The sequence below is a fragment of the Lepisosteus platostomus genome, chromosome 3, assembly GCF_059453375.1.
Source record: "Lepisosteus platostomus isolate fLepPlt1 chromosome 3, fLepPlt1.hap1, whole genome shotgun sequence".
Lineage (NCBI taxonomy): Eukaryota > Metazoa > Chordata > Actinopteri > Semionotiformes > Lepisosteidae > Lepisosteus > Lepisosteus platostomus.
The window spans coordinates 53,341,909-53,364,580 of NC_142613.1; the positions used below are offsets into that span (position 1 = coordinate 53,341,909).

Consider the following 22,672-nt stretch of genomic DNA (forward strand, 5'->3'; position numbering starts at 1 on the left):
CTCAGTCTCTGAGCACACAGAACACTACAGCAGACCTGCAGACCTAATGCGATAAACACACTAAACTCTGCTGTATGACCATTCCTACTGCTTTATCAGTCTCTGAGCACAGAGATCACCACAGCAGACCTTAAGGAATAAACACTCTAAACTATTTAACCACTCCTACTGAATTGTGCTTCACTTGAATTTAAGTTAATGCCGGCAGCCACGGATAGCTGTTTCATTCTTAGGAAGGGTCTTCAGCATGGTATATCTGTACTTTATCAGGGTTCATCAACAGGGTACAGCCATACATCATGACAGTTCTTCTGTTGCACAGTTTTACTTTGTCAGGTTTCATTAGCATATCAGCATACTGTAGTATAGCTATACGTTAGACAGTGAAACGGGCTTAATACAAATCCTGTAAGAAACCCCATTACTTCGATCAATGTTTATTTGCCGATAGATACAATATTTTAGAATTTGAAAAGTATTTGTTTTGTTTTGTTTTTTGGTGGATGTAAGTCCACATATCACACATTTAAGCTTAAAGATATTGTAGTGGTCTGCAGCACCAGCAGTGGACTGGACCATGACCCCCTCCCTTTGCCCCTTTACTAGACTCAATCTTTCCTCTTCCTCTCCAATAATATCCAAGGGAAGTACTTACTCAAACCCTTTTCTCTCATGTGCATCCACACGCTGATGCTCCTACTCCGTGACTATCACACCCTGCTCTAATGAAAAGGGCAATAAACTGGGTTGTGAGCCTGAGCAGCCGTCTCCTGCCTCTTTCTTACCCACACCACTGGAACTGGCTAGCAGATCGCCACTATATGTACTGTATACAGTATGTCATTGCATATAGAGGAGTGTCGTTTCCTCAGCGTATTCCTCTCTGATAATTGTATTTCACAATCTCTATGCAAAACAAGTGATTATAATGACTTTAAGGGCAATAGACAAATAAATAAATATGGAAAAGAGGTGCATGCGTGACTTATATTTTTACTACATGTTTACATTTTATGTATTTTTAAGTTTGAGATTATATGATATGGGTTGCCCTCCCATCTATACAGGACATTTAAGACAGATGGTGCTTGAGGAAAGCTTTAAGCACCATCAAAGACCCCACACACCCCAGCTACAGACTGTTTGACCCTCTACCATCTGGAAAACGGTACCGGAGTATTCGGGCCCGGACTACCAGACTCAGAGACAGTTTTTACCCCCACACCATCAAGCTATTAAACTCCCAGCCTCTCTCACCTATGATCTGAACCTCACAGTGCCTTCTTTCTTACCAAAAACTCAAACACACATTGAAATCTACCTCTACGTTACATGTCAAAAAGCTCACTCCCCATAATCTCTATCCTTTCATTTCATTCTGTTGACGCATGTTTTTGCACATCTGATGTTGTTTTGAACATTACCTGTTACCTTTCCTTGTTTTGCACACTGCCTGTTGTCTCTGTCTTTCTTTTATTATACAATTGTATTGTTGTTTCTTGTACTACTTACCATCTGAGAGCTAGCTAAATAGCATTTTGTTATACCATATACCTGTAAATGAGTATAATGACAATAAACTTGAACTTGAACTTGATATGTCGCAATGTCTTTTTACCAATTTGATTTAAAGGATAGTGACCTTATTTTTAAAAAATAGAGGCCGGTGATTGTATTGTTGTGTTTCTCCCCAAAATAGAAACCATCCACGGTTTTAATTGTTTGTTTTCGCTTAATTCTTTAGAAGATCTCAAAAGTTGTCAATTAGCCGTATGAAAGGAGTCAGGGTCTTTTGTTCTCCGAAACAGATTTATATTTCAATTTAGTGAAAGGATTAGAGCTGCATTGACAGACCAGGCTTTTCAGGGTTTTGAAAACAATGCATCATTTGTTTAAGCTCACAGCTAATCCAGCAAGATGTATAGTTGACAGTACAAAGCCTAGCCTTCTTAGGATCATCTGAATTTGGTGGGCGGAACAAATTATGTTAATGATGAGGAATACCTGACAATGATCCGATTTGATTTGATTGGCAAATGTAATGGATTAGCTACTTCAATACTTCATATTGTGTGTTTGTAATCATTTTTGAAGAGTTTAATCAATACAATCCTAAATCAAGTCAATCTCCCAAACTAAGCTTAATTAATAACAATAAAAGTCAAACATTAATGTAACTCTTCATTTGGGTTTAAGACATTTAAGACCTTTGCACAATAGTGGAAGCACATACATACAGTATAAGTCTTTCCAGTACTGTAAATATGATTTTCATTGTACTTCACATTGGAGGTTACTTAGTTGGGAAAATGCCTGCTTGTGTTTTTTCAACATCTCAGAGATGAATCTTTTACTTCCTTTTTTAACAACCAGGGTTTAACAAACCCAAACATATACAAACAAAGACAAACCACAATCTACTTAGTGTGAGTCATTTTGTATGTGTTGTGATGGAAAGTCTGTGTCTGCCACAGAGCAGGCTGTCCTGTCAGAACAGATTCTTTTTCATTCCACTACACTCACAACAGACACACAAATGCAGCTTGTGGCAGTGTTTGTCATCTTGTATATGGGTAAGGTCTCCTTTCTTTCCCTATTTTGATGCTTTACAGTTCAAACAACTTTGACCTTAATCAGAGACAGACAGACCAGAATGTAATACAAAAGACAATGAAAAGGAGACTTGAGAATGAGAGAAGGTTTTTTTATAAAGTCCTTTGATATTTGTTTGTTATCTATTTTTGTACTATTGATTATATTGTTGTTGTTATTATTAGTGTATGCACATCATCTCATAGTTGGGTCTTGACATGTCTTAGCATCATACAGCTTGGGCTTTTTTAAAAGATGGAAAATAACTGGATTTCATGTGCAAGGCAGATTGTAATGTTTAAGAGAAACTATGGCAAGTTAAGTATAAGCTTCTGGCAGAATTATTTCTATGTTAGAATCCTGGCAGGAAATTATACATGCTGAATTAAACTCTGTTTATGCAAGTAGGCGTTCAGAAAAAAATATTCAGAACTATTAAATGTTTCTTTATTTTGATTAATTCTTTTTTTGATATTGATGGTTCATGACAGGTACGAAAGACATACTTTTGCATAGGTACTTAATTGCCTCATTAGTGAGAGGGTTGACGGGGCACAGGTGACAAGGTGATTTAACCTGCTGTGTGCCAAAAAGGTTGAAAATCAAAGAAAGAAAAACATGACGTTTTCATGCCCTGTGTGTTCAAAGGTTTATTAAATCACTTCAGCTGGGCTTGCCAGTTCCAGTACAACTCTTTAGCAGTAAATGAAGATTTTGTACTGACCACCCAATGGCTGTCATGGAGTGTAGCCTAAAGTACTTAACGATCCTACAATTGTTGTGCATAGCTGACCAGTTCCTGGGAAAGTCCAAGTGTGATGGTCTGGGAAGTTCTAGTTGCTATAGAACTCCTCTTACAGAATTGCCCTTCCATGGGCTCAATCAGTCTTGAAAAAATTCCAGTGGGACAATGCAAATCTTCATAGCTTTCTTACTAATGGGAGAATAGTTCTCTCGTAGTTAGCCCAGATTTGGGCAGATTTGAGCCCTGATGAAATTGTGCGGTTGAGCTGGTTGAGCTCAGGAGCCATGTAGCTTTCAGCACGTACAGACCAGTGAACTGGCACATACTGACAAAGTTATACGAGAGGAATGAGCCAGATTCCTGCAAGACAGCACCTGCAACCTGGTGTGATGCACAAGTCCAGAACTCTATTGCTCTGTGACCTTCAAAGTAGATCCCCATTGATCACAACTGTTGATGTCTAATTTTAATCAGTATATTAAATTTACCTATGTCATGTCTGCCCAATAAAATGTAGAACACCACAACACAAGTGATTTTTGCCATTTTCCTGATACTCATTTTCTGAATTTGTTGCAACTGTACGTTCTCTGTTTCTTCAGAGGCACAGTACACATGTAATACTGATCATTAACAGTTCTGTTTGCTGGAACAGTACCAATGTCACTCTCTGATATCTGTTTAGGCTGGGAGAGAGCTGAAGGCACCGCCTGTGATGATCCTCTCAGCCTAACTGAAGGTAAGGTAACCTCTTTTCACTCCTTCTCAGCGGCAAGCCTAAAAGTGCTTTGGAACTCATTAAATGATCATTTATTGTTTTGACTAATGTAGCCTTGGCACTACGGGCAGAGCTAAAATCTGGTTGAAATTTCTGCTAAGATTTTGTAATCAATCATTTGAGGGAGTCTGTATGGATCTTAACCTTCATGCATTTTAACAGTTTTTGTCTGTAGCTTCTTCTCGGGATGAACTTGTTCTTGCAGTCCTAATAATCATTCTAGTTCCCCGCACTGTTTTGTACAGAAAGAAAGTGGATGTTGCCAGGATACAGGAATCTCATCTCATTCACAATGAAACATACTCTGTTTATTTTGGGAAAGCAATGGAGAAGAGAGGACTGCTTTTTCAAAGACATGTTCAGCAAATTAAAGTATGATTTTGTTTCAGTGTGTGCTTCAACAACTTTAATCTCAGATTTCTTTGTTTCACTGACCAAACTGTTAGCAGATCTGATTATAGTTTAATTATCCTCACTGATATGAATGCTGTATTTTAGAAAAAACAATATCTTACCTTAATGTGAGCATTGGCGCTGAGAAGCTTTTTAAGTCTCCAAACAGCAAGTCAGCAGCCTCAACAAACGCTTTTTTTTATTACTTCTCGATCCCTGAATGACTTTTGTGTTTAGCCAGGACGTGGCTCACACGGAATGATGCGATAATTGCCGCTTTCCCTCTTGGATTAGGCCTTGTGAAAACTGACTGCTGCTAGTTGAGATTTAAATTTTTCCACTTTTCCTTTCCGTAACTTACTTTTATCGAGAAAGTCCACATCATACGTTTTGTGTGCAGTTTTGAAATGTTGTTCTACATTTCCCTTTTTCGCATAGACGCTAGCATTGCAGATTTTAATGCGAAAGTACAAAAAAAATAATCACGCTCCATTCCTTGTGGTAACGGTAAGTTTTCGGTCTCTTTGCTTCATCATTTTCGCTCAGACACTACAACTATCAAATAGGCAATCAAACTTATCAAACTGTTGGCGAATGTGTCACGGCCAGTCTGTTTCGCTCCACTATGCACCGTAGCGAATGTGGGGTTCGTGCAGCAATAACCAAGAGAACGTTCTCGGGCAGCGCCCACAACACTATTTACGGAGCTCCTGCAGCCTTTTTTTCAGTGTCATCCAGCACTCAAGGAAGATACTTTAACAACCCATTCAACAAGGGTTAAATACACACAATTGCAGTAAAATTTATGACATTACATGCACAGATCTGAATGAATTTTTAGGCTATCAAAAAAGTAGTCAAATGGCCCATTTATTTTTTGCCAAACATTCTTGCAATCCACTGGCAAGCACTCCAAAATCGACTGGTATATAGAGTGAACCAGTTGCTTTGGCATCCCTGGTTTCTCTGGTGAAAAATTAAGCACCATGTGTTTTATGGCATGCCACCTAGTTTTTACTCATTTTTAAGTATAAACTGGGGCCATTACATTTTAAGATGAAGCAAAAGGATGACAGGAAGGAATCCTTTATTAGAGATTTCTAGTGTGCTATTATTTCAAATATGGAAAAGGTAAGGGCCCCTCTTTAATTATCTGGCTTTTTCTTCTTATTTATAAATTACTCTCTCCCTATCAAATTCAGATGCTAAGCTATCTTCCAAATTGCTTACATGACTTGAGACTTACACAACTAAACTGATTCCTCATAATTGAACAGGGCTTCTTAGAAATCTGAAGCAGACAAATTAATTGTCTGTCTCAGATATACTGAAGGTTAAGTATACTATATCTCATTGTTGAAATGTACTGTCTTCACCTACAACTGTGTTACAGTAATTCATTTCAATACCACAATTTGACAACATTGAGCCATATGTAGAAGTGTGGAAGCAACTTCCCATGTTTTTCCAGGTGAATATTTCTTCAACATCTTTGAAGAATATACATCTCCTGACAATAAGCACATTTTATTGATTTACATATACTGTATACAGTATTGTAATAAAGATACTGAACATTGCTACGTGAAAGAGGTTGAATGTCAGAATAACCAACAAAAAAAGAACTGAAATGTATTGATTGTTTAAATATTAATTCCCCTACATCTGAATTTGGTGAAAACACATTTGGCAGCATTTGCTGCTGTCAGTGTTTCTAAATAAGTCTCTACCAGATTTGCATGATGGGGTAGTGGAATTTTGCCCTTTCTTCTTGACAAAATGACTCCAGGTCACAATAAGACCTTGATTAAGCCACTCAAGAACATTCACTGTCTTCTTGTAAGACTTTGTGTGGCTTTGGCCTTCTTTATCAGGTAATTGTTTGGCTGAAATGTGAATTTTTTCAGCCAGATTTACCTGAGTCACTTGAGTCACTAAAGCAGGCTTCCTCTTGGATTCTCCTGTACCTTGTTACATCAATTTTTCATGTTGTCATCACCATGCTTGAGATTTAACTGAGTGTTGTGTTGGACTTGTGCTGGACAATGTATCACTTTGCATTTAGATTTAAAAGTTCATAGACCTTAAGTTCATAGACCATAACCATAAAATCCATTCAGATGTATTTCCATTTGTCATATCACTATGTGAGCTGTGGTTTGCATTTCAATATCTATCTGAGGGAACTTACACAGACAAATGTATTGAGCCTTTCAACATACTCTTTTGTATCTGAATTAATTTAGGTGTGTCCTAGCAAAAGGGCTAGATGCTGTGAATGTTTTCAAACTATTTTTCTTTAAACAATTGATGTATTAATTAATTAACATACAAGCCTGTAGTACTGTAGATTGGGTGGATTTTAAAGTCCAGTTTGAAAGAGCTATGATTGTGAACTACGACAGCAACAACGTTTGGAAACTCTGCAGGTGGGAGAATAAATTTGGAAGAATAGGCAACATTATTTTTTCATTTTTCATCTTCTGCATTCTTTCTCTTCTGTCCAGGAATAAATTGTACCCAGCAAACCATAGATTTGTGTAGAAGGGGCAGCAGGCATGTGTACAATTCTAGATGTTGCAATCAGTGTTTCTTATGTATTAAGATCTGTATTGAACAAGATGCAAATTTCCAGTCGTCGATAGATAATTAAATCTGAAGTGTGACCTCAATTATAAGTGTGCCTCTGTTACATCGGGGATAAAATCAACGGAATCTAGCGGTTTTTAAAAATCCATAATTTTTTAACCTTTGACACCTTAAGTGTCAAAATGCAAGTCAGAATTTCTCATTAAAAGAATTCTATTACATTTGATTTCTCTCTTTCTTTCTCCCACAGTGGTTGATCTCCAGACGAACAGCTCCTGTGGCCCCCTCTCCATCGTGCAGAAACCCTTGGATTGGAACAGCGCTCGATGCTTCTGCCAGAAACACTTCACTGACCTGGCCGTCCTGTCTCCCACAGCACGGAGAAATGTGCAGGGGAATATTTCTAAAGACAAGGACGTTCTCTGGATCGGACTGGAATGGCGGAACACCAGTTATGTCTGGATCGACAACACAGTGCTCAATGAGTCAGACAGAGGAGACCTCAAGGAAGATTCAACAAAAACATGTGTGATATTGGAGAAGGACAAATGGTATCCTGAAGACTGTGCGAACACTACTAGTTTCTTGTGTTGTGGGGGTAAGACAGTTTTCCTCTTCTGAATAATGGGATATATGGACATTAGTTCTCTCTTACCAGGTAACAAGGTATTAGATAGCAGAACCATCTAAGGGGACTTCTGATCTCCCAAATAAAAAGGTTTCCTATAAACCACCAGGTAAAAGATAACTTATAATTAACAAAGAGTAAATACCTGGAAGAAGTTGTGATGAAGACCATTAAGAGAAAACATTAATTCAAATTCAGTCTAGAATGAATACCAGAAGAGACAGTGTCCTCCCAGTTCAGGAGTAAACGTCGGTGATTGTCTCACCTAAAGACACTGTAGCATGTCTTCAGTGCACTGGGGATACTGGGGGATCATGAAATATTACAGACAATATTCTTCACTTTACTGTACAATTCTAAGATTTATAATTGACTTCTGTGTCTCCAGCCACTGTCTTTCCCAGCTTGACCCTCAACATTCCCTTGATCCCACTCTCCATCAAGCCAAACACACCACTCGCAGGTGAGCTGCAAGGCCTTGTTCGGTCCTTGTACCCTGAGCACAGGTCTCCTTCCAGAGAACATGGATAAACCTTCTCCCAATGCAGACACAGCGCTTATCACTTATCACTTAACACTTATCACAGGAAAATTAGTAAAACTCTTAAAAACGAGTTACCTGGCCATGTTGTTGAAGCCAATATCCAGGCTTCTTTCAAGAAATGTTTGGAGGAGATCATCGGATTAATTAGTTATTAATTACCAAATGGCCTAAATGAACCAAACAGGCTCTTCTTGTTTGTCTTATATTCTTAAAACCACATTTCCAGATTCCTTTTTTTACAGACCAAAACAAAAAAAATTTAGAGACTTGAGTATTACCCAGTGCCAGATTTCCCATTAAGCACTGTAAGCACAGTGCCTAGGGCCTACGAACACCAAAATCCAGCCCTGGCATTACCCAGTGGTATTTGACAATGTAAAAAAGAGAAGCAAAAGCTTGGGAAAATGGCCTGGTATGTGGTCTGAAGCGATGAGTCTGTACTGTCCTGTGCTCTGGCATAAGGGAAGATATTAAATACAGAGATGCAGATGGTTTTAGAAATACTGAAGTTGAAAAACAGTGAAGGGTCACATTTAAGGGCTGATCAGAACATCAAAGCCTTAAACATTTACAAATTTTAATTCTTTAAAATATGAGGAGTTTCATTAGAAAAAGGAGTACGGTGTTGCCTTTGGTGCTGTATAATATGGAACTTCTTTTTCTGTTATACAGTATATCCAACATTAAAGCCTACTGGTGTCAGAACCACTAAAAATACCGTCCCCGCCTCCCCACACCAGACTCCAGCCTATGATGAAACCACTGCTGGCCCCAAGACAGACACTCCTATCACAGGTAACCTCACCCCACAGCCTCAGTCTTTTCGCCTGAGAGAGTGACCTTGTCTCCTGGCAGTTAATATGGACAGACTGTCTCCCACAGTGAATAAAGCAGTACGGGTCTTTTTATGGCTTTTTTTGTTATTGTATTTTGAGCAAATATACAGAAGATTTGAAACATGACATTAGCACTTCTGATTGTCAAATTTAGGACTTGGCTCCTAATCAGAGAACTTAAGGGAAGCCAATTTCATTCTCAGAGTCTATAATTTCCAGAAGAAGGGTTGGATGGACTTAAAGTATGAAACAAGGCTTTTTAAGCGGCTCAACTGGTAAAGGTGTTCTCATTGTGTTTTGATTGCGGGTTTAAGCCTGGGATATTACTAGCTGACTGTGACTGCTGTTCCTCACTCAAGGGTAGAGTGGGATTCTTGGCCAGTGCTCTCTCAATGAGCTCTGTAGCCTCTTGGCCACTTGAAGGCATGCGGTGCTATCAGTAACGGACATGTCAGTAACTTCTCCTCCACATGGATCTCAGATCATTTAACTAGCAGACAAACGAGCCTGATAAGCAATTAGCTACACATTACCAAACCAAATGGTCTCTTTCAGTTGAAATGTTTCTTAAGATTGAATCTTCCACATGCAAAAGATCCCACCTTCCAGTCTGAGGATGAACATCCCAGTGAGAGCCCTGATAGTGCATACATACAGTATGTGTGAAACCAGTGAAACCTGATTACATTTCTCTGTCAGGACAATGAGCCTGTCTGGTTGACCTTTGACCCCATGCGTCCCATGCAGCAATCGCAGTGCGCCAGGAGATGACATGGCAGGAGGCTGGCCAGTACTGCCTCACCTTCCACCGGGACCTGCTCAGCGTCACCGGTCCTGACAACCAGAGGATGCTAGAGGTCGCGGTGCAAGGCCTCTCTGGTCCCGGGGTGTGGATTGGCCTGCGCAGACACGCCCTGTGGGGGTACTGGTACTGGGCCGAGACCAGGGAGCTCCTCAGCTATGCCCGCTGGATGGCGGGTCAGCCGGACGGGAGCCTGGGCCAGCTCTGCGGGATGGTCTCTCTGGATCGGAACCAGAATTACACCTGGAGCACCGAGTGTTGTGAGAGACGCCTCAGCTTCGTCTGCCACTAGTGGGCTCACTGGAGCCCCCCACTACATGCGAAAATGAAGCTGAGGGAGGGAGATAAAATCAGGAGTATCACTACAGAGCTGCTGCTGCAGTTGACATAATTCATTTTTCTTTAAAAAAAGAAAGCCAGTATCACGTAAACACTGTATAATCTGCTTGTTGTTCAACTATTTTTTGTTAAATCTGAAAAGGTTGCTAGGGCTTAAGTAATTGCAATTATCACAATGTTTCGTTCATTCTCACACATTTTATAATCGTTTTTGCAACAAAGGTCCATTGTAGGACCTTTTTCTTAGTTCTTATGCATTCTGGAGATAAAGCATTTTTTCCATACAGTACATAAGCATACTAGCATGATAGTATAAAGAAAGTTTCTAGTGTGTGAGGGGTGGAAGTAGCTGCAAAGCTGTACATAACTGGGTTTAAAACACTGAGGTTTTCAGTGCCAGGTAGTTTAGAGAGCATTTTCTGTCCAGAAAAGGTCAAGTGCTGAAGAAGGTGGAAAATTAATCAGTGCTGAATTGGAGAGAATGATGGATATTGGTGCCAATGTCACATAATTGTGCCAATGCGTTCCTGCAGCTACAGCTATAGGCATGCAAGTCTCCACGCAGGGAGAAACCATGGCTTGCAGACCTTACAGTGACTAACCAACATCTCCAGGGAAGAACTATTAACGACAGCAACAATACTTCACTGTACTCATGTTTCTGTTACATGTCAAATCATGATTCAATTTTGGTACCAACATGGAGAACGTTGCTCGCCCCTGTCAATGTCTCTGTATATCCACTAGGGGTGTGGGAGTGTCATGGCCTGCCCATGACAACAGCACTCACATGCACATCTGTCAGGGTAATGTCAACACATTCTATTGACACAAATGCAGTTAATTCATTGTCATGGCCACAGCTTCATTCTTGAGATGACAAGACTCAAGCTCATCATGCTTTGGAAAAATTGGAAATTGTAGCTTCCTGTGGACTATTAGGCTGCACAGCAGATATGTGAGATGCCTGAGGGAGACCAACAGGGTCATGAAGCTGAAAACAGTCAGTGGGAGATCTGGAGGTCCATGACCTGGAGTTTTACATGGGGTTTTTAACATGTGCCTACCCTAACCTTCTCTAACCTTCTGCTACTTTCACACACTGAGTGTCCACATTCTTTTTCTCTTTTTAAAAGTATGATCTACCCACAAAGTTTTTGCCCCCTTTTCTCCTCCACCTCAGCCCCACTCTTCTGAGTTTCAGAAGAGCATCTCGCTCTTTCGCGATGCTGCCCCTGCTGGGGCGGGACCCTCCCTGAAGACACTTCCATGAATACAGACCAGTAACTCGGCTTTCATCTGACCTACTCCCTCTGTGGGACGCAATCAAACTTCAACTTTTCAAACTTATTGATTTCTCATAGACAGTTCAATCCAATTTTATTCAATCACAAATCGTTGAGGTGAAGAGAGTATATTGGATTCCAGCAGCCAGGCCTGCAGTTCTGTTTGTGCCACATCAGTAGCTTGGAGAGTGAGGAGGAGACGGGCAGAAATGAAGGACCTCAGGTTTGACCTCAACCAAATTTCAGGTTCGAAATGTTCAGAGCTGGAAGATCCTTGCAACACTTCCCACGTACAGCATGTGCAATGACAAAACGGCCCGGTGTTTAACAGCAGGTCGCTCCCTGGCTGCATGTGTCTGCCAGGGGACGTCCAGAGGATTCTTGGCCCTCTACCTTTAAAGGAGAACTGCAACGCTAGTTTTATTTTTCTGGGTTAGAAAGAATCAGCATGGATGAGTGCATTTCACACCGGAATAAAAGTAAAATGTACACAGTAACTTGTAGAACCTTCATATTACATCAAAAAATAGACTAAATTTCCAGGTATGTGCAGCGCCATCTAATGCGATTCAGAAATTGGCCACAAAACATCCAGTGACAGGAAGCAGCCTTATCACATTGTAAATGAGTAGGCTCGTGAATACGTCTCTTTTAATCCAATAGAAGTATTGCTCTCAACTTTTAGATGGTTTTGTAGACAAATACTACTTGTTAAGTGTGCATGCAGATCACATTGGAACATTTCTGCAGTGAAATGTCTGCGGTATAACCTGTACTTACTGTCTCGTACATCACATTACAGTAGTCATTAACGTGACTAGCGAGCCATTAATTCAATTCAAAATTGATCATTTTTTCCTATACCACCAACAAATTTATTTTGTTACAGAGATTTAATAACCGGTCTGAGAAATCAGAGCTGCAGTTCCCCTTTAATGTCAGATTGTGTCTGCTGGACATCATCACTGCACTGTATCGCAAGACCAGACAATTAACATGTTGTGTGCATAAAGGTGAAGAACTAATCATTTCATTTTTACACTGGGAACAAACCAGATACCTCCCATTCGTCACTAACAGCCTTTTAATATTTTATTTTCATCTCTTTAATTAACGGATCAGGCTGCAGGGTGGCAATGCTGTTGTCAGATGTCTAATTAGTCTGGGATGAATGAGAGGTTTCAAAACTTCCAAATTCACTGCAACATGCTGTGTAATCCAGAATGAATGAAGGCAACAAAAAGAAATATAAAGAAAATTATGGGATAAAAAATATCTCATATATTAAATATAACTAATTTCATAATGTGATTTTTCCTTAGAATCCAGTCAGAGACAATTGCTTAATTGGAATAGTCCAAATACAGGTTTCTGACAGTTCTCACATTAACATGCATGTTTATGTAAATGGTAATTAATTCACTGTTCCTTTGTTGATGAATGTATTTCCTCTCTTTTGAACAGATGCCAGGCAATAATTGCTGTCTGTGTTATTTTATTTGCAACTGTATCATTGTAAACAGAAGCAAATGTGTATAGCATTGTGAGATGATTGCAGAAAATAATTGGCAGAGATAATGAAAATAAATATCTGAGCACATATCAGCATGTTTGTTTTTATCTCACAATGTCTTCCCAGCAACAATCAAGGGCAAAGCAGCGACACAAGGACCTGAAGCTTTCTGTCACTACCACCCCCTGGTTAGCAACAAAATCTATTTATCCAATTTGATTGCACACATTTTAGATGAGAACTCCAAAATGTCATTATTTCATGCATTTCACTTACTTTATTTCCTAAAATATTTTAGGGAACAATATGGCTTCATTACTTTATTACCGTATTCTGTTATTAAAAAGTAGCACATCACATCAAACATTTGGATTCTTCTCCTTGGTTCCACGTTAAGGGTCACTGGAGAGGGCATCACAAAAAAGGGGCAAACTTGCTTCTTTCTTCACCAATGACTTTGAGTCAACAAATCCCAATTAAAACTGCATTGTTTATTATGTGAAGGACTGACCATCTACTGTGTGTAGCCCATTACACCGCGCCTAGTAAAAATATCCACCCCCTTCCATTGATGTCCCACTTGCTTGACTCATAGGTGATGTATACACATTTTTTAATATGAAGTTTTTATCAGATTTTGAATGCTCAAAATGAACACTTCTCTGGGTGCAAATACAAAATCCCAAAGTAAAAAATTTGACTGAATGAGTATTCACTCCCTGAGTCAATACTTGGTGGAGACATGTTAAGCAATTACAGCTGTGAGTGTTGTAGGATAAGTCTCTCTATGCACACTGGGGATGGGGCAATTTTTCTCTCATTCCTTCTTAACTTGCTCAAGCTGCGTTAAGATGGTAATTGTGTACATATCACATTTAACACAGTAACCTGTGAGGAGGTTACAAACATTTAAGTTAAACTACGGACCAGAAGAGTTACTATTATACATTACAGATGGTCCTAGCAAAATGGCATTTGAGATAAATATCTAAAATATATAATGGTCAACACAGTGGTCAATAGTAATCACATAGATAATAATTAAAGGGCATAAGGAACTAAAAATTTGTCTTTTCCATCATAAAACACAAGGGTAGATATTCAAATACTGTACCAAACTCAACAGTGTTCCATTGAAAAAGTTTGCTAAATAGAGTACAGGAAAAAAAATCAAAACAGAGGAAACGATGGCAAAAAAAACTTTCAAAGCAAATGATCAAAAGGACAAAAATTAAAAAGAACAGCTTTTGTCTCTCTCAATCAGTTCACAAGTGCTGAATCTAAACACAACAGCCCAAGATGAAAGCTGTCCTTTGAATTAAAGTGAAAACACTGCAGCAATGAGCCTGGAGGGCTTCTTTATTAGAACACATCTCTTGCTGACAATGTTGCCCATTTCCATCAAATTAAGATCCTTCTCTTTCATCGAACACATCAACTTCACTTGCTCAATGCCTCTGACAATCACAAAAGGGCTTGCATTTAAAAATATTTTGGATTTTTCAAACTACCAAAATATGTCCATCTTGAATTTAAAATCAGATCTCATGATGGCTAAATGCACCTGGGTGGGGATGCACTCCACTGGCGGACGAAAGGGATCCCCTCTGTTAAGCAAAGAGCTATAAAGAGGTATAAAGAGCTATGAAGAGTAAAGAGGTTACAAAATACTATCAAATCAAAAGCAATTATATACAATTATTATATCACACAAATCAAAGCACCTCCATTAGCGTAAACAGCAAAAGAAAAGTGTTAGAAACCCTGCCTATCTGCCAGCCAAGATGATGCAAAAAGAACAGCAGACTGCAAATGAGATGACCACAATGTTTCGTAAATTGACATTTTTATTCAAAGCTGCACTCCAAACCTGTAAAACCATGCAGAGGGGGAAGCTAAGATAAATGTCTTACTGCTACTGTATGCAACAGTCCAGAGATAACAGTGTCAAGGCTAGTCTTGTATATGAGCGCTGTACTCCGTATTACCACACCTCAGGGATCCACTGAATTAGGCCTTTTACCAAACCCTCATAGGTACACACACTACAAAATAATTCATCTGTGGACAGGTGATATTGCCTTCTTAAAATGCACAAGACTGCATTTTATATAATCTAATTAAATGCCAGAGATCCATTAGATTTGATCTGAACTGAGGGATGTTTTTAATGGTTCCATTATTGAAATAAGTAATTCCTTCTGAGGCAATGTGGATACAAGACTCTGAGGGATGACTCTACTTACTGTGAAAATGTGTTTTAGAATAAAAACTAATTGTAAATCATCTGATTAATTAGCTGCATATTAATAAATGTTTACAGCCATCACAGGTGGAGGCTACCAGTGATAATTCATTTGAAATTTGCACAGTCATAACGTAGCATTTTTGTGGCATCACGTAGGCCTTTAAAGTTCAAAATACTGTACATATTGGATTTTACTCTACAAAATTCGTAAGACTTCCTAATTGTAACACACAGCCAGAATCAAATGCGACACGCCAGGAATCTCCAGCTCTACTGCTCGAGATCCCCACTCCAGTTAGTTTGACTGGTTTTAGAGACTGGCTCCACCTCTCAGCTATCGATGAATCAAACAAGTACTCTGTTAAATGAAAAGAGCTGTGGTCCTTGAAGACTGAAGAGTACTTAGAACCTAGACTTCAATAAACTCTGTGGTACTTAATCTAAGACATCACTTGCTTAATGATCACAATGCAATTGTTTCATATTTTTAAAAATTGGTGATTTAAAGGTGACCTATACAACCTGCTGAACTGGAATTCATGAACAGATGCTTTTGGTTGGTATTGCTGTTTGTTCTTGTTTCTCAGTTTGGTAGTGTCGAGACCCAGGGGCTCTGCCTGTTTTACTCTCCAGTCCTGCAGAAGCCATCATGAATGGATTGGGCAATGTAATAAGAAGATGCTGAGCTCTGAATCAACTCTGGAATGGCCTGAGCTGTAGGACAGGAAGGGCTAGTTATATTAACCACGCCTCAGCTGAGCTAGACATGGGCCGGGGAGGAGATACGAAGCTGTGCAGACGGAGTCTCAGATAGATGCAAAGAGAAAGTGAGGGGCCGAAAAAGAGACCGGGTCAGCACCAGCTCTCACATCTTCTTGAGCCGTTTCTTGGGCCGCTGGTTAAAGACAGGGGAGGTTCCCATGAGACTGTCCGGGGAGTGGGAGCCGTAGCTGGCTTCAGAGCCGGCCCCGCCGGGTGACGGGGGCATGCCGGCTTCGCTCATTGTGGACATGGGCTCTTCAAACACGTCGCCCCCCAGCACGGCGTGCCCTGACACCTGCCCCTCCTCCCCGTCCTGCGGTTCCATCTTCACCTGGGCCAGCTGCCACAGGGGGGAGCTGGTTCCCGCCGCACCTGCGGACACAAACCACACCAGCCGCTCAAGGTCCACCCAGACCTTCAGACCACCTGCTGCAGGCCAATCGCCAAGTACCCTCGGCTCCATCACAGGACCACAGTGAGATTGGTGCTTTATTCACTTACTGTAACTGGTCCTCAGGTAACCAACAGTGCTGCCAGAGTTAACACAAAAAAGTGTGTCACTTTACTGAGCGCCACAACTGTGTTGAAGTGCCTGGATTACAAGAGTCTACAAACTTGCGTTTTCTGATTGGCTCCATCATATATGAGCCAGAGACAGAGATAACAAAGAAATGACAAACAGCTATTAAGATCAATAATTTCAATTCTATATCATCTCTACAGAATAGGAATATTTTTAAACCGCACATAGATAAACAGGCCAGTTAAAATTGGGATTCTGATGCCTTAACTATTCATTTTCCACATTTCAGGACATTGTTATAATCAGATCTTACCAAATTGGTGCTGCAAACATGTTAAGATGGGCTGTCAAGAGATGCGGACAGACACGTCTACCAATGAGCTCTTCAGCGTACAGAAGACAAAAGGGCGAGTGTGTTACTCAGTGTTATGCACAATCTTTTCAGTGTACCTCCAGGGTGTGGGGAGTTCTCCCCTTCCAGCACTGTGGGCAGTCTCTCACTGGGGGCCCCCAGGACCCCAATGGGCAGGGCCTGGTCCCCGGAGGCCAGATCCGCCTCTGGCTCCTCGCTGACGGGGAAAGCGATGTCGCTGAGCGGCTCTTCTTTGATCTTCACTGGCTTCGTGTCCTCGGTGGCCTTCTCGGGGTTCACCAGTCGCTCGTACTCCTCCGAGAGCTCCCTGCTCACCTGCACAGCCAGGACAGAACGCACGCAGCCATCATGAATTGCTGACGACAAAGGGCACGATCGGGCACTGGCTAGGCTTCGAGTTGGAACGTCCAAACGAGCTTTTGCAAACTCTGTAGTGTTGTCAGGCATTCGTGCTTTTATTTTGATATTTAGTTGTATTTGAACAGTGCTTTTCATCACAAAACCACCCCAAGCACTTCGCATACACAGGAGGGGAACCACTTCATCTGTCAATGAAGTGCTGCGTCCACAAGGGTGGTGTCATACAAGCATTCCACACCAGCCGCCCCCCCACACACCAGGTCAGGTGGAGGAGTGAGGAACTGCTTCACCAATTGAATGGAGAACTGTGACTGATCCCACTTTATATGCTAGCCGAGCACAGAGGATATATACATAACATCCCACTTCTCCAACCTGAATTAGGTGGTGAATTAGGTTGTTCCTGTTAACTTTTTTAATCCAAAACATATCCGACACTTGTACGCCTCCTCCCTCTTGTCCCTTATGAATTAGTAGCAGTGGAAATACTCCTCTACGCTCGGTTACTCACTGTCGCAGATAACACTGAGGGTCTAACTCAAACCTGAATGGACAACTTCACTTTATCCTGGGAACCCCTATGTAGGGAAAACCAGCTTTCAACAGGTGACACCAATTCCCTAAAAAACATGCGTGTTTAGATACTTAATTTTCTCCCTATTTCTGGCGAACGTACACATTATTTACTCTCTGAATGTTGCTGCTCTGTCAGAGGAACTTTAGGGAGACTGTTTAAGTAGGACATAGCCAGGTCACCCTAATTACCCCCCTTACCAATATGAACTATGCTGACCAAGCAGAGAAGACTCATGGGCTCATTTACCCGATGATGGCACCTCCTACAATACAGTGTCTTTGCTGTGCAGTGTCTCGAAATACATCATGGAGGAATTCACATGTTGATTTACACATTCAATAAACACACCAAAAATGGAAGACAAACCAGTTGAGATTGGTGCGATCAATGAATCGGACGGCTGCCACAAACTGCAAAAGCTTCTAAAACCCGCCGCTGCCGGTCAGGGCGCCGTCGCCAGCCTCCCGCCTCTGCGGTCAGAAGGGGAGCAGAGCAGCTCTCACCTGCAGCATGTAGCTGTGGTAGTCCTTGATGCGCTGTTGCCAGAAGCGCTGCAGTGCCAGCACGCTGCCGATGCCCACCTCGTGGAAGACCTGCTCCACCACGTCCGGGAAGGGCGTCGTGCCCAGGCGGGCCTCCCGGTCCACGCCCACGCGCAGCAGCCGGCTCAGGCGCAGGTAGTGCTCGTGCGCCACGTCCGTCAGGGTCTCCAGCACGCTCTCCTGCGCTGTCTCGAAGCCCGCGTGCGCCAGCACCGTGGCCACGGACTGGTACAGCAGCTGGCGGCAGGAGGGCCAGCTCAGCTCCGTCACTGGCTCTCCTCGGCCCCTGAGCAGCAAGCACAGACTCACAGCAGGGCGGCGCGATACTACAGCAAGTTATTTTACTTCTATAACTCTGGTGGCACGACTTCATTACAATGATTTTCATTTGCGTATTTTATTGCTTATGAGCTTCAATTATTTGCGACTGCCAACGTAATTTGTTCACAATGGTGACACCGCAAGGAAAATTTAAGCCGGCAAACATTTATTTTTTAACAGAATTATAATTTTAAAATATATAAATATTCCATAAAGATAATTTTTAAAAATCCAGTGACAAAACGGGGCAGCAGCAGTTTCCTTCACTGCTTAATTGCTGAAGAAATGAAGAACCACATGGAAGACACACATGGAAACTATGTGGAAGAGCATTTAAAAAAAGAACAGGATCCACTATATTACACAAAGGGGTTATAGGAGTGTGAAACAAGCTGTCCAGCCATGTTCCTGAAGGCGAAACTCTGGTTTCTCTCAAGAAACAGCTGGTTGAGACCCTCGGCTCAATTAAGCACTAGTGCGCTGGATGGGTCGAGTGGCCTCTCACTTGGAAGTGTTCTTCTGATCATGTCTATACTAGGCAGTGCTCTCATCAGTAGGTGTATGAGGGCTGAGCTGGAGGCAAGATGCACTCTGGGGCTCTTCAGGAGAGCCGAAACACATCAGACAGCAGCAGAGTGACTGCTGGCTGCAAAACAAGACTGCCAAACCAGAGCGCTACGGAAACTCACGAGCCAAAGTGAAGGAGCGTGTCTGGGGAAATGCTGTGGAAGACAGGTTTTTTTTCAGTGTGGGCACACTTTATTTTAACCCAGAGACTTTCCTTGTCATTTCTTCTTCAGCCTGTACCAGGGAGTTACTGAACTCAAGTTATTCCATGTCTTAACACTTACAGCTATTGCATAATTTCCTTCTATATACTTAACAATGTTTCCCTCTTCTTGTTTGTGTACTCAAATCCTAGAAAATACAAGGCACAAAAATCTGTAGGCAAGCCGATTTGGTTAACTCATAGTTTGCTCACAGAGATGCGGCCAGGGGAGGGTTAACACCATTTCAGCGTTTGGCTGGTTATCTTAACTTCTTTCATCTCTTCCCTGTCTCATTGCAAGCTTGTGAGACTGAGGCAGCAGTGTTCAACTGCACGGGTGGTGCAAGGCACTACAGCGGGTGGTCAAAACTGCCCAACACATCATCGGCAGTGCCTTACCATCCATCCAGGAAATATACAACACCAGGAGTCTGAAAAAAGCCACCAAAATTATGTCTGACCCCACTCACCCAGTCATAAGTTGTTTGTTCCCCTACCATCTGGCAGAAGGTTCCGGTCACTCCAGTCGCACACAACTAGACTCCAAAATAGCTTCTTCCCCAGAGTTGTCAAGTTGGTGACGCCCCCACTCCCTCCCACCATATTATGATCTCTCCTACAACTTCCTGTACCCACAATGACTGTACTCCTACACCACTACACACACATGTAAGCCCAAATTGTACTGTCCCCTCGATAGCCCAGTAAAACTGTACCGGTCGTAATAATATTTAATATTTAATAATTAACCATACTATTTTTAACCATACTATTTTTGCACTGTTCCAAGAATTACCTTGCAGTGTTTTTGTCCTGTTATATTTTCTCTGTTTGCAGAATTTTGCACAGTTTTGATTACTTGATTACATGTTAATTATATTATGTTATTACATGTTACTGTTATTGCTATTGTGTTACTGTCTATTGTCTTATCTTCTGTCCTATTTATATAATGCACCTGAGTGACTAATGAGAAACACTTTTCATTATACTATGCACCTGTGTAAGTTTAATGACAAATAAAGTTGAACTGAATTGAATTGAAACTGAGAAAGGAAGAAAGTGCCCTTAAATTGAAAAGGCAGACCTAAACCACACTCACTTGTAGAAGTCACTCTCGGGGTCACTGTGGCGCAGCTGGAAGGGCTGGTGGGGGGCCTTGCTGTCGGGGGGCAGCAGGTCATCGGGCAGGGCAGGGGTGGCGGGCCGGGGAGGAAGGGCGTCGCTGTCCTCGGGCCGCCCCGCCCCCTCGGCCTGGGGCTGGCCCTGGGCGGCGGCCAGGAGCCCCCGGAGGCGGCGGGCGTGCTGGCACAGCTGCACCGTGTGGATGGTCAGGCTGCAGGGCTCCGAGGGCACGTCCAGCATGGTGGTGGGGCGCGGGCGCTGGGCAGAGGGCTGGTGCAGGGGGGGGTCCTGCACCTCCACCGAGCGGAACTCCCGCTGCAGCAGGTCGAAGGAGCTGCGGCTGGGCGGCGCTGCGGGCGCTGGGATCTCCCCCCAGTACCGCATCATCGTGCCACCTCAGCCTCGAGACACGCTAGCAACACTGCCGGACACACACACAAAACAGTAGATTCATGTTAAACGGCACTAGAATCAGACATAAGGCTTTGCTCTCTAAGGTAGGGGTTCCCAAAACGAGGTGAAAGGACTGTGGGTGGCAGAAAATGACAGTCTAGCACAGGAGATCCCAACCTGAGTCCTCTGGGTCCAGAATCCAGCAGACTTTCTATGTCTCTACATAAGTTCGAAAGATACTCTTCACCTGGGTGTTAAACTGACTCAATTAAGGTTTAACTGGGCTGATCTTTTCTTTCTCCACGGCCTTAAGCCTTATCGACGACCTAAAGTGGCGTTGAATATCCCTATAGATTCCAGACTCCCAGGTAAAGAGGTGAGAACCTGTGGTTTAACATGTTCCTACAAAATCGTGTTTTGAACCACAATACGATGAGAGTTAAACCAGTTGTCTTCCTTCAGGAGCTTTCTTCTAGCGAATGGTAATTGTTTAAGTATGCTTATTGAGGATCTGACGGCTGTCAAATCCTGGTCCTGGGAGCTGGTGTGTCTATAGGTTTTAAATCCACCTCAGCTCTCAACACTCTGATTACTGTGTTAACAACCATTTCCAGCTCTTCAGGTGCTGCTGCTTAAAAAAACCCACAGACACACCAGGCCTCCAGGACCAGGATGCAAGAGACAGCCCTTCCTGGAGTATTGTGCCTTCGATTACTTCCTAGATAATAACAGCACTAAAATTACTATATAGTGATTAATTTTTCTTGTATTTTAAAAATCATAAGTTCCTGAAAATTGAGAGTGTGTACAGAAGTTAAACAGCTAGTAAAGAGAGAATTACTGTCCATGTTGCCGATACACGTTAATGCGTTTAGTCCCTAAAGGATCTGCTACAGTAACGACAATGTTACTGCACTCTATGCATGCATATAATATCTATTACGCCTATAGCGCAATTTCCGTCCCTCGAGTTAATTATGTTTTTACTTTTTTGTTTTGTTTTGTGAATTCATATCCTACAATTAAAGTTGAGGCTATAGGATTTATTCTAGAGAAGTACTATAGAGTCAGACATTAGTCTACACAACGCATCATTGTCATTTGTCCTTGGATTGGGAGTTAGGTGACGCTTAACACTATATACTATATTTTTAGTTCGTTATATATTTTTGTTTCGGCGTCTTTATTTCGGACGAAACCATACTTTTTAAGTTTACTGCAGTCTTGTGAGATTGACGCGTGGTTTTCAACTCAGCGGACAGTGTAAAATTTGAAAAAAGAACACAAATGTTAACATAACCGTTGTAATTATAGTGTATAAAAAATCGTATCCATACAATTATTGACTTGCAGTCATGATACCCTACTAAAATAAAATGTGTATTTTTGCTTACATTACAAAACTGAAACTTTTCAACCATCAGTGTTTAAACAATAAACCACACAAAACCACTCACCTTAATACGATTTCTTTAATCTTGAATGCCGAACAGACAAATTTCAAAGTGTCCAACTCTTATTTTGATTCGTATGGAAACAATTACTCATTATACAATAGTTCCTAAATTATTCGTCGCCTTCAACATTATTATGATTTAGTGATGAGATATAGTAAGCGATATCTATTGTGGCAA

General features: G+C 41.6%; 2 protein-coding genes across 3 annotated transcripts; one reads left to right on the forward strand and one right to left on the reverse strand.

Annotated features, from left to right (window-relative positions):
• Window positions 1–2,506: 2,506 nt before the first annotated feature.
• Window positions 2,507–13,134, forward strand: LOC148675068 (uncharacterized). The gene is made up of 6 exons (XM_088626049.1): window positions 2,507–2,573; window positions 4,023–4,076; window positions 7,348–7,695; window positions 8,114–8,188; window positions 8,942–9,064; window positions 9,853–13,134. Exons 1-6 carry the CDS (start codon window positions 2,537–2,539, stop codon window positions 10,197–10,199), a joined length of 984 nt encoding a protein of 327 aa, XP_088482175.1. The 5' UTR covers window positions 2,507–2,536; the 3' UTR covers window positions 10,200–13,134.
• Window positions 13,135–14,874: 1,740 nt separating this feature from the next.
• supt7l (SPT7 like, STAGA complex subunit gamma) lies at window positions 14,875–22,588 on the reverse strand. Of its 2 annotated transcripts, none has more exons than XM_088626048.1 (5): window positions 22,496–22,588; window positions 20,623–21,066; window positions 18,470–18,716; window positions 17,029–17,266; window positions 14,875–16,427 (listed from the first exon to the last, which is right to left on the reverse strand). In XM_088626048.1, the coding sequence occupies exons 2-5, from the start codon at window positions 21,030–21,032 to the stop codon at window positions 16,159–16,161; spliced, it is 1,164 nt and encodes a 387-aa protein (XP_088482174.1). In that variant the 5' UTR covers window positions 21,033–21,066; window positions 22,496–22,588; the 3' UTR covers window positions 14,875–16,158. The 2 variants fall into 2 exon arrangements, with proteins under 2 accessions (XP_088482174.1, XP_088482173.1); XM_088626047.1 differs by having other exon boundaries at window positions 18,392–18,716.
• Between the last annotated feature and the right edge of the window lie 84 nt (window positions 22,589–22,672).

Excerpts from the sequence above, each read along its gene's own strand:
- LOC148675068 (XM_088626049.1), top strand. The coding sequence starts at position 2,537 with ATGCAGCTTGTGGCAGTGTTTGTCATCTTGTATATGG. Across the intron at positions 7,696-8,113 it reads TAGTTTCTTGTGTTGTGGGG|CCACTGTCTTTCCCAGCTTG; the intron begins GTAAGACAGTTT and ends CTGTGTCTCCAG. Across the intron at positions 8,189-8,941 it reads GCCAAACACACCACTCGCAG|TATATCCAACATTAAAGCCT; the intron begins GTGAGCTGCAAG and ends TCTGTTATACAG.
- supt7l (XM_088626047.1), bottom strand. The coding sequence starts at position 21,032 with ATGATGCGGTACTGGGGGGAGATCCCAGCGCCCGCAGCGCCGCCCAGC. Across the intron at positions 18,717-20,622 it reads CCCGAGAGTGACTTCTACAA|GGGCCGAGGAGAGCCAGTGA; the intron begins GTGAGTGTGGTT and ends CTTGCTGCTCAG. Across the intron at positions 17,267-18,391 it reads ACCACAGCTACATGCTGCAG|GTGAGCAGGGAGCTCTCGGA; the intron begins GTGAGAGCTGCT and ends CTGGCTGTGCAG.